The sequence below is a fragment of the Mobula birostris genome, chromosome 9, assembly GCF_030028105.1.
Source record: "Mobula birostris isolate sMobBir1 chromosome 9, sMobBir1.hap1, whole genome shotgun sequence".
Classification (NCBI taxonomy): domain Eukaryota; kingdom Metazoa; phylum Chordata; class Chondrichthyes; order Myliobatiformes; family Myliobatidae; genus Mobula; species Mobula birostris.
Window position 1 is genome coordinate 51,390,589 of NC_092378.1, and position 19,484 is coordinate 51,410,072.

The window sequence follows — 19,484 nt, forward strand, 5'->3', positions numbered from 1 at the left end:
TGGATTATAAAGAAAAGGGAAAGACACCAGAAAGAGCGGAGTTGAGGCAAGGATCATTTCAGCCATGATTTTAATGAATGGTAGGGCGGGCTTGAGCGGCCAAATGGCTGACTCCATTTCTTATGTTCAAGTGACTGAGGACTATGACTCTGGCCAATGAAGCATTAACAATGGTATTGGGACTAGAAAGGAATCGGGCATCCATACTAAACTTGTACCGAACTTTGTTTCCAGTATCTGGAGAACTTTGTGTATTTCTGCTTGCCTTGCTCTCAGAAGGATGCAAGAGGGAGAATAAGGATGCTTACCAGGAAGGGATGAAGTCCCTGGGCTCCTATTCTCTTGAAAGTCAAGATTAAGGAGTGATCTAAAGGAGTCCCAAATTTCCAAGCTGTATTGATGGAGGCAGACCCTGTCTGGCCAGGAACAAAACTAGGAAATTCAATAAAGAACTTGTACCAAAAATCAAACAGAAAAAGTCAGGAGGAGCTTCCTTGAATAGCATTGAGGTTGAAGAGAATTTGGAATTCACGATTTCGGGGAATAGGTGAGGTGAACAGCAGCAGTATTAGCGCATGAAGTGGAGATGCTGATAGTGTAAGGTAATAACGTGGGAAGGTTAAAGTGAAGCATGAACTTATAAAGGCAAATAATGCAATCAGTTCAGTCCTCTCCTACTTGGTCATCATTCACTTAGATCATGACCAGTCCTCATCTTACATTTGTTCCATGTCCCACTGTGTGACCAAAATCTATCTTTAAAAATGCAAAGAATTCAAAATGCCTGAAATTAAAAATAAGTATAGGAAACGCTCTGCTGGTCAGAAAACATCAATGGGCAGAGGAGCAAGGGTGAGGGTCCAGCTCAACCATCTAAGTATCAATATTTTAGACATTTTCATTTGATTCCACTACCACCAGCAGCAAGCCCCAACAATTGGTTGTGCACTCTGCCATTCGTGGTGTGATGGGCATTGACTAGATGATGAAATCACAGAGCCTGATGCACGAATTGTAAGTGACTTGCCTCAGATCAAAGTAGATACACAATGCTATCCCAGTGAGGTGCCCAGTACCAAACTCCATTGACTCACAGTCTTCACTATAGTTTGTTTTGCACATTTCATGGGCTAATTCCAAAAGTTCCCATGCAGTCCCAAGACTGGCAGCCTTAACTTCTCCAGAGAAGCACACACACAAAATGCTGGAGGAACTCAGCAGGTCAGACAGCATCCAGATAGATAGACACTTCATTGATCCCAAAGGAAATTATAGTGTCACAGTAGCATTACAAGTGCACAGATGTAAATATTAGAAGAGGAGTAAGAAAGAATAAAAATAAGTTACCACAAACAGTCTAACCAGAGGGGGTCATCACTTCCCTGGCAATAGGTTGACTCATTGTAGAGCCTAATAGCCGAGGGTAAGAATGACCTCATACATCGCTCTTTGGAGCAGCACAGTTGTCTTAGTCTATTACTAAAGGGGATCCTCTGTTCAGCCAAGGTGGCTTGCAGAGGGTGAGAAACATTGTCCAGAATTGCTGGGATTTTCCATGGGGTTCTTTGTTCTACCACAGCCTCCAGTGTGTCCAGTTTGACTCCTATAACAGAGCCAGCCTTTCTAACCAGTTTATTAAGCCTGTTGGCATCACCCATGTTGATGCCATTGCCCTAGCACACCACCACAAAGAAGACTTTTCTGGCAACTACAGACAGGTAGAACATGTGAAGGAGAGGCCTGTATTCTCCAAAGGACCTCAGTCGCCTCAGAAAGTAGAGGTGACTCTGGCCCTTCTTGTACACATCCTCTGTGTTGGTGCTCCAGTCAAGTCTATGGAAATGAATAAATAGATGACGTTTCAGGCTAAGACCCTTCAACAGGACTGGAAACGAAGGGGGAAGATGCCAGAATAAGAAGATGGAGGGGTAAAACATGACTGGAAGTTGGAGAATTCGATGTTCATGCCATCAGGTTAGAGGCTACATAGATGGAATATGACGTGTTGCTCCTCCAACCTGAGAGTGGCTTCATCATGGCGGCAGACAAGGAGTCCATAGACTGACATGTTGGAATGGGAAAGGGATTGAAATTAAAATGGTTGGCCACTGGGAAATTACATTTTTTGCGGATGGGGCAGAGGTGCTCAACAAAGTAGACCCCTGCCTACTTTGGGTCTCACCAGCGTTGAGGAGGCCACATTGGGAGCACCAGGTACAAGCAACAACCCCAACAGATATGCAGGTGAAGTGCTTCCTCACCTGAAAGGACTGCTTGGGGCCCTGAATGGAGGTGAGGGAGGAGGTGAAATGGCAGGTGAATCACATCTGCCACTTGCAAGGATAATTGCCAGGATGGAGATTAGTGGGGATGAAGGAGGAGCCATCCTTGCAGAAAATAGAGAGTGCAGGAGAGGTAAAGATGTGCTTGGTGATAGGGTCCCGTTGAAGATGGCGGAAGTTGTGGAGAATGATGTGTTGGATGTGGAGGCTCAGGTGAGGACAAGAGGAACTCTACCCCTGTTAATGCAGCAGTTACTTGGGGTGAGTGTGGATGTCTGGGAAATGAGGAGATGTGGGTAAGGGCATCATCAATGGTGGAGCTTAACTTCTCCAGCCAGTTCTGAATGCAGAGTGGGAGCAGGGGTTTGTCACTAGCCCCTCAAACCTGCTGCACTATTCAATAGGTCATGCTCCTGATAATAGGTCTTGACCGGAGACATCAGCTCTTTATTCCACTCCATAGATACTGCCTGACTTGCTGAGATCCTCTCATATTTTGTGTATAATACTGTGGATTTTCAGCACCTGCAAAATCTTTTGAGGTCATTGATAGATAATGGTAGAACTGATTATAGACCCAATTGCACATTCCTGCATTTCACGCCCTTTCTTGTCTCCCTAAAAAAAATTGAAAGGCTGTTTCTACTCCTCAAGGAATTGAGTTACAAAGTCTCAGTTTCAACAAAAAAAATGTAATCTCGTCTCTTTCTTAAATGGGTGACCCTATATTTTTGAACAATGACTCCTTTGTAATAGGATCTCTCGCAAGAAAACATCCTCTCCCCATCTACAGTCAGGATCTGATGTTTCAATGAAGTCCTCTCTCACTCTAGCCAAGAAGCTTACCTTGTCCAACTTCTCATAAAACAGCCCTCCAATTCCAGGTATTAGTCTGTCAAACCTTCTCTGAACTACTTAGTAGGTACCTAGTATAGAGTTTAGAAGAATGAGTGGAGCTCTCATTGAAACCTGCCAAATATTCTCAGGCCTAGATAGAGTGGACATTCAGAGGGCATTTCCAATAATGGGAGAGTCTAGGACCATAGGGCACAGCCTCAGAAAAAACATGAGATTAAAGATTAGCTTTAATTGTCACTTGTACATTGGAACATACAGTGAAATGCGTCATTTTGCATCAATGACCAACAAGATCCAAGTATTGTGCTGGGGGCAGCCCAGAAGTGTTGCCATGCTTCCAGATGCCTACCTGGCACAGCCACAACTTCTTAACTTTAACCCGTATGCCTTTGGAATGTGAGAGGAGAGTGAGCACCCGGAGGAAGCCCACGTAGTCACGGGGAGAATGTACAAACTCTTTACAGACAGTAGCAAGAGTTTAATATCAATCACGATTGCTTGTTCTATGAAGCTAACTGATGGCGATGAATCTGTGGGACTCACTGCCACGGGTGGCTGTGGAGGCTAAGTCATTGGGTCTATTTAAAGCTGAGTTTGACAGGTGCTTAATTCGTGAGGGCATCAAAGGTTATGAGTGGGAGGAAGAAGAATGGGGTCGAGGGGGAAGATAAATCAGCCATGATTAAGTGGCAGAGCACACTGAGTGGACAGAAAAGCCTAATCCTGCCCCTGTGTCTTCTGGTTTAATGATGTCTATTTCTGAGTTATGCCAAGGTCTCAGAGTTTAGATGTGCATATTCCCTCAATGCTAACTATTGAGTTACCTGCCCTAATAAGAACGTTTATCTTTAGTCAAAGATGGCAACCCAGTATGCTGTGGCTTCATCCAACATTTTGCCCCTCCCTCAGTGGAAGATCACTGTCCAAGAATCTCTTGCGTGCCATTTTACATTGAAGAGATGTGAACTCAGCTGAACAGAAATTTTGCGTTGTTACTCTTTGAAACAAATACTGAAGCTGGGCTTATCTGATACAGGTACTGTGCGGGCACAACGCCCTGGGGGAACCCAGGAGATCACCGGGACTTTGAGCCGCAGAGGCATGATGATGGCTGCATTGAGGTGATAGGCTTCACCATGGCATCTCTGGTAAGGCTAGGTCTTCCAGTTCTAATATTTTTGAGTATGGCTTAGGGTCGACATTTCATAGAACATAGAACAGTACCACATTGGCCCACAGTGTTGTGTCAGCCTATATAAACTACTTTTCAATCAATCTAACCCTTCCCTCCAACATAACCCTCTATTTTTCTTTCATCCATATCCCTATCTAAGTGTCTTTTAAATGTCTTAATATATCTGCTATCAATTTTGGCTGTGCATTCCAGCACTTACCACTCTCTGTGCTAAAAAAAAACTACCTCTGACATCTCCCCCAAACTTTCCTCCACTCATCTTAATAGAATGTCCAATGGTATAAACCATTGCCTCTCATCCTCCTTCACTCCAGAGAAAAAAGCTCTAGCTCACTCAAGCTTTCCACGTAAGACATGCCGTCTAATCCAGGCAGCGTCCTGGTAGATCTCCACCGCACCCTCTCTAAAGCTTTCACATCCTTCCTATAATGTGGCAACCAGAACAGAACACAGTATTCCAAATGTGGTCCAAGCACAGTCTTATTAAAACTGCAACATTACCTTGTGGCTCTTGAACTTAATCCCCTGACTAAAGAAGGCCAACACACCATACACTTTTAAACCATCCTATCAACTTGCACAGCAAGTTTCAGATATGTAGTCCTGAGGGGGCTTGATAATGTAGATATTGAGAAGCTACCGTTAATGGGGGAATCTTGAACAAACAAATGTAGCTACAAAAATGAAGGGCCTGTCATTTAAAACTGAGATGTGTAGATATTTCTTCTCTCAGAGGGTAGTGAATTTTCACTAAAGATCCCACTGTAATCAGCTGCTGCGTAGGCTTTAGATATTTTGGGGAGACTTGGTAGAATATAGCAGTTCAGCATTGTCACATCTCGTGTTTGGAGAAAAATGTTCATCCAAACAGAACCAGCGATATCTCTGGTCTTTGCTCACTTCAGGCCGCTCTCCAAGTTGGAGGTCACGGGGAGCGACTTCACCAGTGCCGAGAGGTGATCCTCACCACTTACAAGACGATCCCCATGCAGGTAGACGGGGAGCCCTGCCGCCTGAGTCCATCGGTTATCCGAATCTCGCTGAGAAACCAGGCCAACATGGTGCAGAAGTGCAAGCGACGGACCTCCATGCCATTACTGAATGAGTGAGTCTTTTCCTTACTGCTCACCTCAAGGTAACGTCACCCTCCACTGCTTATGTTTGTCTTCTCATACCAGTGGAAAGCAGAGGGAAATTTTACATGACTCCAAGAAATTAAAAAAATTCTGCAACTTCTGCCAGAATTTTTGGAAAGCAAACATTGCTCAAATCACAGATGGCTTGGTTCAAATAAATGTGCTAATCCTTCTGGGAAGCAATAAGATCAGAACAAAATGACAAATATAGAAAACAAATAGCGTATATGCTCAAAGTCTCATGGAGAAGGATAGTAGGCATTCACTAAAATCAAGAGGAAAGCCTTTTCTATTATGTGAGGAGTTCATGGAACCCTGAAAAACTGTGCCAGGCCAGTGAGGTTATAAAAAACTCACTGGATACGGCTGAAATACAAATGGAGCATATATCGTCAGTGATTTAACCTGAGAGTCCTCAGCAAAATGTTTTGGGGAAATCCAATGACCTGCACCAGGTTTTAATAGCACAGTGCACTCTAGAATGGCTCTAGAAGGCCGAGGAGAAGCTGACTTTTAAGGATGAAGGATCAACTTCATTCACCTTATATAGTTATATCTATACAGAATTTGTTGTGTTGTGTTAGCACAACATTCAGCAATTATAAAGAATGGAGAATTACATGAGAATAAAGTAAGAAGACCATAAGACAAAGGAGCAGAAGTTGGCCATTCGGCCCATCGAGTCTGCTCCGTGTGGAAGTGTGGGTATACAATAAAATGGCATAAATACATAAATACCAGCAAGTATTTACAATGTAAATAGCATTTTATAAAGTGGGTTGAAGTGTTTATAGTGCAGTGCAGTGGCAATTGTCCCGAGAAGAAGCTTACGCAACAGAAGCTGGAATGATTCTGGATGAACCCATTCACAATCTGATAGATAATGTGCTAAAGGAACTTAGTGGGTCGGGCAGCATTTTTAGTGACCACCTCCAACCTTGAGCAGGTCACCCATGCCATTCTGGGAGCACTGCCGTCACTAAGATTATTGAGGGTCAGCAGGGAACTGATGGGCCAAAGGGCCTTTTTCTGTGCTGTGCAACTCAATACTCGGTTGTGATGCTACACCTTCTCCACCATGGTTCCTCCAATGGCTCACTGCCACATAAGAGGAGTCCACGCAGTTCATTGGCTCGTGAGTGGATGTAGAAGACCTAAAGGCTGGAGTATTATAGTTGCTTCTTCAACTTGTCACAAGATTGAGGATACTTTTACATTTGTCTGTTTAAGACAAGTCACTGAAACCCATACTAAACAAGCAACACAAAATACAATGCAGACAGAAAATAGATACGTAGCTCCTACAAAGAGTATATCATAAGGAAGCAAGTCTGAGTGGATCAACGCAGAAATGACCTGAATCATCCTAGTATAATAGATTATTGAAGGAGTAGGGAAAAGTCGCCAAGTTAAAAGCTATAATTGGGAATCCATGTTGTACTATTTTCAATGTTAACTAGTTCACTTGCTCTCCTTGTATTAAATCAGCAAGAAATGTCGGTCCATCTGATGTGCCCACCTAAACCAAAGGCTTTGGAACCACAGAGCCTCAGACTAACCCCGTACAAGCGCAAGGTGGTGGAGATTAAATTGACAATAGCACAAAATGAGCATTGGTGAATCAGCATGGTACATTATAGTCCACTTGCTTTTCTTTGGAATCAATACCAGGCACCAGGTTTCGGAGGGTTGCCGTTCCTTGCTGCTTTGCAAAGACCAGCTGCTATCTCCAGTAGATGATACTTCCCAGTAATTGGTGGGTGATGTGTCATGGATGCACCAGGAGAAATTGTCCATAAGTGGCCAACAATCTGGCCCTTCCAGAATAAATGCAGATTACACTGAGCGTGTTGGCAGCAAACCCTTTAGATGATTTGAACTCTTTTTTTATTTCAAAATATACTTCATTCAAAAATAAAATTATATACATTTAATAACTTACCATCCTTTACAAACGTTTCCATTATAGTCTGTACACATCCATATTTATAGCCACCCACGTGGCACTCCAGTTGTTGACCTTACCACATCATTGTTGAGGGGTATACCCCCCGCCACCCGACCCCTCCCACTCCCGCGGGTGGAGAAACCTAAACCGTGGTCCTTCCCCACCGCGCCCTTGCGGTGGCTGCACCGAGTTTCAGTGCGTCCCTCAGCACGTACTCCTGCAGCCCAGAATGTGCCAGTCGGCAGCATTCTCCCACGGACATTTCCATGTGCTGGTAGATCATCAAGTTTCGGGCCGATCAAAGAGCGTCTTTCACCGAGTTGATGATCTGCCAGCAGCACCGGATGTTGGTCTCCGTGTGCGTCCCCGGGAACAGCCCGTAGATCAGAGAGTCCTCTGTTACGCAGCTGCTGGGGATGAAACGTGACACTAGCCCGTCCATCCTCCTTCACACCCTCTTTGCGAACTGGCAGTGTGCGAAGAGGTGGGTCACAGACTCCTCCTCACTGCAGTCTGATTTAAAAAACACACTGAGGGCTGCATAGGCTTGATTTTTACCATGCTTCCTGTAATCTCCATAATGCTCTGTCATTTTTAGGTGTGGGTATTTCTCTCAACCTTTGCCCAAACTTCCCCTCTTTGTATTATTATGACATTAACTCCTTTACCTAGCTTTAGTTAAAGCTTCCCTTCACATCAACCCCAAAGACAGTTCAACTTTCCTGCTAATATGTGCACAATATAAATCAGCTTTTATTAATGAGCAAAGGAGTTAACTTTCGGAAATTCAGGGAAGAAGCAAGGAGTAGCAGGGTTTACTCCCGTGCTCAAGTCAGTAAAACATCCATGAGATAACCATGCCAAAATCTGGTTAAAATCACACTTGGCCATCATAGTCCTGATGAAGAATCTTGGCCCAAAACGTGAACTGTATATTCCCCTCAATGGATGCTGCCTGACCTGCTGAGTTAGAAACATAGAAAACCTACAGCACAATACAGGCCCTTCAGCCCACAAAGCTGTGCCAAACATGTCCTTAATTACCTACGGTTACCCATAGCTCTCTATTTTTCTAAGCTCCATGTACCTATCCAGGAGTCTCTTAAAAGACCCTATCGTATCCGCCTCCACCACTGTTGCCAGCAGCCCAATCCATGCACTGCCTTCAGCATTTTGTGTGTGACTATCAGTTCAGCCTCAAGAATGAACAATGATCATTTAGGTAAGTAATAAGAGGGAGCCAATGCACCTTGCAGTGTTTTCTGAAGACAAAATATTGGAGGAAAAGGAGAAGGAGAAATTCCAACTGAATCTACCCATCGGGAACCAGTAAGGATGGAAACGTAAACACAAGAGATTCTGCAGATGCTGGAAATCCAGAGCAACACAAACACACACCAAATGCTGGAGTTATTCAGCAGGTCAGACAGCATCAATGGAGAGGAATGAACAGTTTATTCCTCTGCAAAGATGCTGCCTGAACTCCAGCATTTTGTGTGGGGATTGGAAACATTACTTCTTTTACATCTGTTCAGTTTATTCCCATCGAGAAGGTAATTTCCTCTAAACCAGTGCTCTCCCCAAATCTGAGAATTCTTCACTTGATGAGTCAAGTTAAGATTTCCCTTGTTTGAAATGTTCCCTTTTCCTCTTGGTCTGATCTGTCTTTTGTACTGTTACGCTGTTAACTAATGTTTGTGGATGCAGATGGTTGACTTTCCCTGCCATCCTCCCAATCTAAATGTGGTATGTTTCTCTCTCCACCCCGATCCATGTTATGCTTGGCACTTGCTGGTGGGATGTGCTCGACCGCACAGTATCCACAAGGTGCAACATGCTGATCTCCGTCGTGTCTCTGCTCCCCCCGATAGCTTCACGCTGTAAGTAACAATCTGCACACCTTTCATCCTCGTGGTATTGTTAGTTGTGCTCCTTTCTGTCCCCTTTAACCAATAGTTTATGTATTTATTATAAGACATAGGAACAGAATTAGGCCATTCAGCCCATCAAGTCTACTCTGCCATTCCATCATGGGCGATTTATTTTCCCTCAACCACATTCTCCTGCCTTCTTCCCGTAACCTTTGAAGTTCTTACTAATCAAAAACCTACTGAATACCCAATGACACCCTCCACGGCATCTGTGGCAATGACTTCCACAGACTCGCCACCTTCTGGCTAAAGAAATTCCTCATCATTTCTATTCTAAATTGACATCCTCGAATTCTGAGGCTTTGCCATCTGGTCCTAGATTCCTTCACTATAGGAAACCTCCTCTCCACCTCCACTCTATCTAGCCCTTTCAATATTATGCACTCATGTGGCATAACATGTTACAAATACAGTGAAGAAATGACAGATGCAGCCAGACAGGGTTGCACGACAGAAACCCATTAAAACCCCAATAATGCAGCATCTGAATAGCTGGAAATCCTGATGGGCCAGCACCTGGCTCAGTCAGTAATCCCTGGATATTTCCTGGAGTCCGGGGCAAGAGGGGTGTGTGGCCAGGTCTGCCTGGGCCGGGTGTGGAGCCGGAGCTGGGGTCAAGAACACCAGGTGTTAGCAACATGAGTAGGTTTACAGCTGGAACCAGGGATCGCATACTTGTACATATAGAGTCATAAAGAACTGCAGTGCAGAAATAGGCCCTTCAGCCCATCTAGTCTCTGCCAAACTATTATTCTTCCTAATCCCGTTGGCCTGCACCCTGCACACCCCTCCCACCCGTGTACTTATCCAAACTTCTCTTAAGTACTAAAATCGAATCTGCATCCACTACCTCTGCCGGGAGCTCATCCCACGCTCTGAGTGATGAAGCTCCCCCTCATGTTACCCTTAAACATTTCACCTTTCATTCTTAACCCATGACCTCCAGCTCCAGCCTCAGCCAAGCTCAGCGGACAAATCCTGCTTGCATTTGCCTTATCTATACCCCTCATAATTTCACATAGAAGTTTGATAAACTTCTATATAGTGGAGAGTATCCTAACCTGTCGCATCATGGTATGGGCATACCAATGCTCAGGACTGGAGAAAAACTACAGATAGTGGTGGATGCATTACAGACAAAGCCATCCCCACCTTAGAGCACATTTAAATGGAGAGTATCATCCATCGTCAAGTACCTCCACCATCCAGGTCATGCTCTCTTCTCACTAGCACAGGAACCTGAAGCCCCACACCGACAGTTTCAGGAACAGTGATTACCCTATAACCATCAGGTTCCTGGGCCAGCATGGATAGCTTCACCCATCTCAACTCTGAACTGATTCCACAGGCTACAGATTCACTTTCAAGGACGCTGCAGCTCAGGTTTTCAGAATTATTATTTTTTTATTTACACAATTTGTTGTCTTTTGCACATCGGTTGATTGTCAGTCCTTGTTTATGTACAGCTTTTTGTAAATTCTACTGTATTTATTTATTTTCCTGTAAATGCCTGGATCTCAAGGTCGTGGATGTTAATATATTTGTGCTTTGATAATAAACATACTTTGATATTTCCCACTCCGTTTAAATGCAGTGGATACACTGGAAAATACACTGCTGTGTAGCATGTACAAGAAAATAACGTGACAGTTTGTTTGGGTATTGATTGTAGTAGCATCCACTAGTACAGAATGTCTGGTAGTCCTGTTCCACCGAAAGTTCATGTCAGGCCAAGTTCATTGCCATGAGCACAGCTATGGTGAGGTACAGGTACATTGAAAAGCTTGTCTTACAGGCAAGCAGAGTACTGTGCAAAAGTCTTGGGCATATATATACATACACACACACACACACACACACACACACACACACACACACACACACACACACACATATATATATATATAGAGAGAGAGAGAGAGAGTTAGGGTGCACAGTACTGTAGCAGTTTTATGTATTGCACTGTACTGCTGCCGCAAAAAAGAACAAAGTTCAGGACACGTGTGAGTGATGATAAACCTGATTCTGATATGAGTCTCTATTACAGACTGAGAGTGTGAAGAAGGCAGGGAGAGGGGAACCATGGTTAGGAAAAAGGGAACGGAGAGCAGAGGGAGCAGAAAGCGCCAGAGAGACATTCTATAATGATCAATAAACCAATTGTTTGGATCAAATGGCCTTGCCTGAAAGTTACTACAAGGCATTAATAAACTGTCAAATAATTGGTAAATAAATTTCAGCATGGATGAATGAGAGTTAGTACAATTGGTAGGAAGAATAATGGGGCACTTGTTGCTTGCAAGATGCAGGTGTGGAAGGTGGAGAGAGTCAGAGTAAAACCTCTCCAATCGTTAGATGTTCCACCATAAGCTAGCAATGAAACATAGGAAGTCCAGCACCACTTGGTGAGGAAAGGCTTGGAGGGATATGGAGCTAATGAGGCCAAATGGGATTAGAGTAGATAGGCATCACAGTCCGCATGGACTAAAGTGTCTATTTCTGTGCTGGAGGATTCTCTGACTGTATGGCTTACTTTTAAAGCCGGGGTTCCCAACCTGGAGTCCGTGGACCCTTTACTTAGTGGTATTGGTCCATGGCATAAAAATGGTTGGTAACCCCTGTTCTAGAGGAATTTATTTATTTATTCAGAGATAATTTAGTATAGTTATTTAATCACCTTAGTTAGGGATGACATTAAGAGTAGTGAAATTATGATGCAACAACTCTTAAAATATTAATATTGCACAGTTATTATAAGAAGGTTGTAGATACACTGGAGAGGGTGCAGAGAAGATTTTCAGAATGAATCTACAAAAAACAAGAAATGAAAAGTACTCTAAGGCTCTGGTCTCTTCCCTTGAAAGATGATGTCATGAAATCACGCGGACTTGACCTGGTAAATACTTCAGACCTTTTCTGTTTTTATCTTGGTATCTAGTATGTGCTGTTTTTCTTTTCTTGCTGTTTGAAATGATGAAAAAAATTTGATGGAGTGGATACGGAGAGAGTTCCCAGTTACGAGGAGCAGAACTGGAACCAATCAATGTACAAAGTATAGGATAATCCAACAGGGAATTCAGAAGAAGCCTCGCCCAAATTTGCTACCACAGGGGAGCGGTTGAAGGGAACAGTACAGAAGTGTTTGAGGGGAAGCAGGATAAGCAGATGGGAAAGAAGGGTACAGAGGATTCTGCTTTAGCTAGGAAAGGTGAAAGGAGGCTGAACTGGACTACAAATGGACTAGTTGGGTGGAAATAGCCTGTTTCTGTGTAGTACATCCAGTGTTATCTCATGTGCTCAGTGTAGTGTGTGTCCAGGAAACGAGCACTGTATGAAGGTGTGCAGCAATAATGTACTTGTGTTAGTGATGGTGAACACTGTTTTCTATCTTGATGATGGTCATTTTCATAATTAGATTGGACTGGCCTTCTTTGTCATATATACATTGAAACATACAGTGAAATGGGTCATTTTACATCAGTGCCCAGCGCAGTCCAAGGATTGTGCTGGGGGCGGTCCTCAAGTGCCGCCGTCCTTCTGGTGCCACACTGCCTGCCCGCAACTTACTAGCCCTAAATGTTCACCTTTGGAATGTGGGAGGAAACCAGGGCATCTGGAGGAAACCCACATAGTCACAGAGAGAACATTCAGATTCCCTTTAGACAGCAGCGGGAATCAAACTGGCACCGTAAACTGCACTAACTGTTGCACTGCTGCAATATCTATATAAAAGTGGTTGCACCTATTTACAGAAGGAGTTGAGTAACTATTAGCAGGGTTGCAGTACTAATTTACTAACATTTTCTGTCCAGCAACATACCTTATCTCCTCTTCCATCATATTATTTTAACCGTTTGTTAATAATAGTAACTTTGTAGAAAGTTTCTGAACCTGAGTGTATATCTGCGTGGCACCATAACGTAGCAGTTAGCATGATGCCATTACAGCTCTGGAGTTCAATTCTGATATCATCTGTAAGGAGTCTGTACATCTTCTCTGTGAAATGGGTGGGCTTTCTCCAGGTCCTCCAATCTCCTCCCACAGTCCAAAGACATACCAGTTAGCTGGTTAATTGGTCATTGTAAATTGTCTCGTAATTAGACTAGGGTTAAATCGGGTGTTCCTGGGCAATGAGGCTCGAAGGGCTAGAAGAACCTATTCTGTGCTGTATCACTTGTTACGTACCCCGTAACTGGGTTGCCAAACCAGCAGAAATGGATCACTCAGTTGGAGTCTGGATTACTGGAACTAAGAAAGTTTTATTAAAGAAATAAGCAACACAGTACTCTAATCGAAAGAATAATACATGCAACAGTTCAGCAATGATAAACACACATGTCCACAGAGCTAGGATAATAGGATCAATCAAGCTCTATCGTCGTCTAGGGGTAAATGACCAGTTTCAAAGTGACGCAAAGTTCAGTTCAATTGAGTTCAGTTCAGTTCACAGTAATCACTGCCGTGCCATGGGAGAGAGAGAGAGAGAGAGAGAGAGAGAGAGCGCGCGAATGAATATTCAAAATCGGATTCCAAACAGACCTTCGATATTCCTCATGGTCAGCTTTCGGGCAAGCCCTTTGTAATGTCTTCTGAGGTCACCGACTGTGACCCCTCCGTTACATATATGATCGTTCCTCTGCAGTGAACCTGGCACCCAGGCAAGGGCAGACACACACCAGGTTCCCGCCGATCGTACCTTTCTACCCTGTGCGTCTATGGCTTGGTCCCGCGAACAGCCCTCCAAAAACTCCCACCGACTTGTGGGAGGCGCACCGCTTCCAGGGTCTCGTTACCTCGTGGTGTCGTGTGTGTCCTGCCTTAGCGAACCTGTCCCTTTTTATCCCCCTGCTGGGGTATCGCCTGCCATCACACTTCAAACAGTTCAGGGTTCAAAAAGGAGCCGATCTTGACAGTTCTCAGACCAGTGCCTCCTTCCGTTAAACTCTCTCGTCTCTTCATTAACATTTCCAAATGCTGCTCCATTGTCTTCCTTATCTCTCTTTCTCCTGAAGACAGGTGGCAGATCAACTGTTGATCCCACTGGTGCCAGCACAGGACAGTTAACATCGTAGTCTATGTGTACTTTTTGTAACCCTCTTTCATCACACACTAAATAAAATATATACCTCTCAGTGCTGGGTAATACCTTCCAAAAATTAAAATGTAGAACCAATTCATTAATCTGAATTTGTTTAAGGCTGAATTAAGTCAGTGACACATCAGGTAGAATTAGATTATGCTGTTATTAACACGTTGGTGAATTTAGTTGGTGAAGTAACATCTTAAAGTTACTGAATCCCATTGATATTAACAAAACATGAATTATACAATTTGCACTGTTGTAAATGTTCAGAAATGTCATCTGAAATCCATTCCACAGACTTACTCCCAGAACGATTGACCCTCACCACCCCCATGGTCGTGATCCAAAGGGAACAAAACAGAACCCCACAGTTGTTAGCCATTCTCCCTGGCACCTGATTCTGAACAGATCTGCTGCCCTTCCCAGCAGCCCTGCCCACCCTACACTCCAGTGACTGTCGATTATTAATTCAGTGTGGTAAAGGGCTACAGGAGGAGGAGAGTGAACCAGAGGAAAAGGGAAGGAGGTGGAGAACATTTCACCTTCTGCCCTCTTCCTTCCCAGTCCTGATGAGGGATCTCGCCCCAAAGTGTGGGCTGCCCATTTCCCTTCATAGCAGCCTGACTGCTGAGTTTCCTCAGCATTTTGTGTGTGTTGTTTACTAACACAACTCCAGGCTAGATACCTGAAGGTAAAATCATTTAACTTTGGACACCAGTTTTCATTACACCAACAGGGCTCCCAGTCCACAGTTTATACCCCAGCTGCCCTGATCTGCGACCCCAATAACACAAAACCACCCATGTCCTAAATGGATCCTCACTATCTTTCTTGCTCACTTTTTAAACTACTTATATAATTTAATTTTTAATATATTTTCTTATTTTAATTTATAGCTTTATTTATTATCATGTACCACAATGCACTGCTGCCACAAAACAACAAATTTCACAGCATACAGGCATGCCCGTGATATTAAACCTGATTCTGATTTTACCCCTCGTCCTTACCCCCACTGATCTGCTCTCTGTGCCGACCCTGATCCCTCCTACTTCCAAATGCCAGTCTTCCTTCCTGCAGTCCCTGCCAGTACCAAATTCCAGTGTCCTCCTGCATTCCTGCCAGGTCTACTGTCCATACCAGCTTCAGCCAAGAAAGAATACTTTGTTTCCCCCTCCCCAAACACTCCCATTTCCCATTCCACTCTTCATACGTCCCCCAGCATCTTGAGTACACCTGTGGCAGCCATCCCAGCATAGGGGAGAAAAGTTTTAGGTATAGGACCTAGGCCTCTAGCCGAGCCCCTGTGTTGGTGTCCATGTGCTGTGGCCTCCCAGCCCACCTAGAGCCAGTTAGTTTTAGAGTCGTGCTGCACAAATTCACGCCCTTTAGTCCAGCATGTCCCCACTGACCATAAAGCACCCAGTCACATGAATCCTACAAGGGTCTCGGCCTGAAACATCGACTGCACCTCTTCCTAGAGATGTTGCCTGGCCTGCTGCGTTCACCAGCAACTTTGATGTGTGTTGCTTGAATCCTACTGTGACCCATTTTCACTCTTCGCACGTTCCATTATTACCTCATAAATGCAAGAGATCCTATCAATGCTGGAAATCCAAAACAACATACAAAATGCCAGAGGAACACAGAAGGTCTGGCTGCATTTCTGGAGGGGAATAAATATTCAATGTTTCAGGCGGGGACACTTCAGGAATGTCCCGGTGAAGGTCTCAGCCACAAAATATCATTTATGAACCTTCAGAGATTCTGCCTAACTTGCTGAGTTCCATTAATACCTCTCCCCCATCCAGATTTTCCCACTCACCTATACATTAGGGCTAATTTACAGCAACCAATTAACAGACCAACCCTTTGGGATGTGGGAGGAAGATGGAGCACCTGGGGAGGGGTGCTCCTTGCAATGACAGGGAGAATGGGTAAACTCCACAAAAGGCCAGTACTGAAACCAGACCCCAGCCGTGGTGGTGAAGCATTGGTTCAAGTAGCTGCACGCTTTAGGGGGGGTGGGGGGGGGGTAGACGTTCTCTGTTGCAGTGTCACCTCCTTTTCACCTGCCTCTGATGCTGCTCCCTGCATGTCCTCCTGTGTTCTTCATCGAACCCAGGCTGATCGCCGGCTCAGTTTTAGCACTTCAGTGAGGGATTGTCCAAGCCTAAGGTTACAGGTTGTGCTGGCGAAGGGTCTCAGCCTGAAACGTCGACTGTACCTCTTCCTAGAGATGCTGCCTGGCCTGCTGCGTTCCACCAGCAACTTTGATGTGTGTTGCTTGAATTTCCAGCATCTGCAGAATTCCTGTTGTTTAGGTTGTGCTGGAGGGGTTTTCTTGCTGCTGAAGGTCCTCACTACCTCATAGATGCCCCGTTCTGCAATGTCACCTCTGATCTGCGTGTGTTGAAATTAGCAGAGTGATGGTGTCGCATAACAAGGTGGGAGGGGTGCGGCATAGTGGACAGTGAGGAAGGCTATCAAAGCTTTCAGCAGGATCTGGACAAACTGGGAAAATGTACTGAAAATGGCGGGTGGAATATAATGTAGACAAATGTGAGGTGTTGCATTTTGGCAGGACAAACCATGGTACAGTTTACACAATGAATGGTAGTGCACTGAGGAGTGCGGTAGAACAAAGGGATCTGGGAATACAGGTCCATAATTCATTGAAAGTGGTGTCACAGTTAGATAGGGTCCTAAAGAAAGCCTTTAGCAGATTGGTCTTTATAAATTGGGGTATTGAATACAGGAGTTTAGATGATATATTGAAGTTGTATAAGACATTACTGAGGCCAAAGCTGGAGTATTGAGTGCAGTACTGGTCACCTATCTACAGGAAAGGTATCAATAAGATTGAAAGAGTGCAGAGGAAATCTACAAGGACGTTGCCGGGTCTTGAGGACCTGAGTTACAAGGAAAGATTGAATAGGTTAGGACTTATTCCCTGGAGCACAAGAGAATGAGGGGAGATCTTATAAGGGATGTGCCCAGTGTAAAAGCGTACAGGCCTTCTGCCCTCAGGTTGGGTGAGACTAGAACTAGATAGAGGTCAGAAGTTTGGGGTGAAAGGTGACATATTACAGGGGAATTTGAGTGGGGATCTTCTTTGCTCAAAGGGTAGTGCAAGTGTGGAATGAGATGCCAACGGAAGTATTAGATGTGGATTGAGTTGTAACATTTAAAAGAAGCTTAGGTAAGTACATGGATGGCAGGGGTATGGAGGGCTATGGTCCAGGTGTGGGTCAATGGAAATAGGCTGAATAATAGTTCAGCATGGACTAGATGGGCTGAAGAGCCTACTTCTGCACTGTAGTGCTCTATGACACTATTGCTGCACAACTCCACCAGGCTTGTCGTGAAAGCATCTCAATTGTAGTTCTCGTCTGCACGGTCTAGGCTGGATGGATGTTTGGGACTTCCAATCTCTCAAGCAACACCAGATTCCGCATTCTATTCCTGCTCTCTCTCCTTGTGACTGACATCCATCTGCTGAATTTAAGAGCCATGGGTTAATGTTGTAGCTCAATGAAACTCTGGCTAGATCACACTTGGAATATTGTGTTCAATTCTGATCACCTCACTATAGGAAGGATTTGGAAGTTTTGGAGAGGGTGCAGAGGAGATTTACCAGGATGCTGCTTGGATTAGAGGGCATGTCTTATGAGGAAAGTTTGAGCGAGCTAAGGCTTTTTTCTTTGGAGTGACGGAGGATGAGAGAGCTGGCTTGATAGAAGTGCATAAAATGATAATGATACAGAGTGGACACCAGTGATATTTTCCCAGGATGGAAATGGCTACTACAAGAGGGTATAATTTTAAGGTGATTGGAGAAATGTATAGGGGAATGTCAGAGGTAGGCTTTGTTACACAGAGTGTGGCATTTGTATGGAATGCCAGGGGTGTAAATTGGACTTGTCAACGCTGCTAGGGGTGTGGTAGAAGCAGATACGCTAGGGACATTTAAGAGACTGTCAAATAAGGACATGGATGAAAAAATAAACATAGGGCTATTTGGGAGGGAATGGTTAGATTGATCTTGGAGTAGGTTAAAAGGTCAGCACAACATTGTGGGCTGAAGGGCCTATACTGTGCTGTCGTGATTCTGATTTACCTGGTCTAGCGGTCACCTCGACATGTCCAGTAGAGTCATGAGCTGTCTTCCAGCATTGCTTCATATCTCAATTGTCCTCACCCTCTCTACCATTTTAGTCAAGCTTGTCCAGTGGAACGTTTCTCTCAACTCCCTCCCCTTGAGCAGAACTGGCCCCAGTCTCCTGTACCAGTATCGGTGCGTCGCAGAGCATGAATCTAGAGCCTCCTCACTGCTGATGGTCATAGTGTGTACTACTGATTAGCATAGGAAGTGTGTCTTTTAAGAGCTGGCATACTCCTCACGGGACACAGCAGAGCATGGACGGTGTGGGAACCACCCTAACACTGGTTCCCGTGCCTCTTTAGTCAATTTCACCACCTTTATGAGAAAACTGGATGAGGATGACTGCTACACCGCACTGAGGTAGTTCACAGAGATTCAGCACTGAAACAGCCCTTCAGCCCATTCAGTCTGTACTGGCCATCAGTCACCAATTTACAGTGCCCTTCATTCTAGCAGTTTTGATAATGGCATTTTGCCCCCATGCAGTTCACAGATCAATACCAAAAACTGTGACATTCAGAATGAAAATTCACTTTTGTGGAATTTGCATGAATAAATGAACGCAGAGTGTAAACAAAGCACTGAACTAATTCACCAAGAACAATGATCACAGGCTGCCAGTTTACAGTGGGAGGCTGCTTATGGGATTTACTTTGGAAACTGATCTCCCATTGAAACTTGTACATAATACTTTGTCAAGAAATGTAACATCCATTTTCTTGTTAATTAAAGCAACAACCCTTCCTCTGCTGCCTACAGTACAATGAGATTTCTGATAACTAGAGACAACACACCCACAGAGGCATTACTGTTGTAAGAAAGCCTTCCCATGGGAACTGTCTTTCTGTAACACAATACAGACTGTTTTCTACAACACTACCCCTCC

At 44.4% G+C, this 19,484-nt stretch overlaps 1 protein-coding gene across 1 annotated transcript in view; it reads left to right on the plus strand.

Moving 5' to 3' along the window:
• Window positions 1-19,484, plus strand: part of dgki (diacylglycerol kinase, iota) — a 244,031-nt gene that overhangs the window by 177,357 nt on the left and 47,190 nt on the right. The window contains exons 18-19 of the mRNA XM_072269422.1: window positions 4,177-4,288; window positions 5,241-5,440. Of these exons, the coding sequence (XP_072125523.1) occupies window positions 4,177-4,288; window positions 5,241-5,440 (312 nt within the window). The remainder of the gene's footprint in view (window positions 1-4,176; window positions 4,289-5,240; window positions 5,441-19,484) is intronic.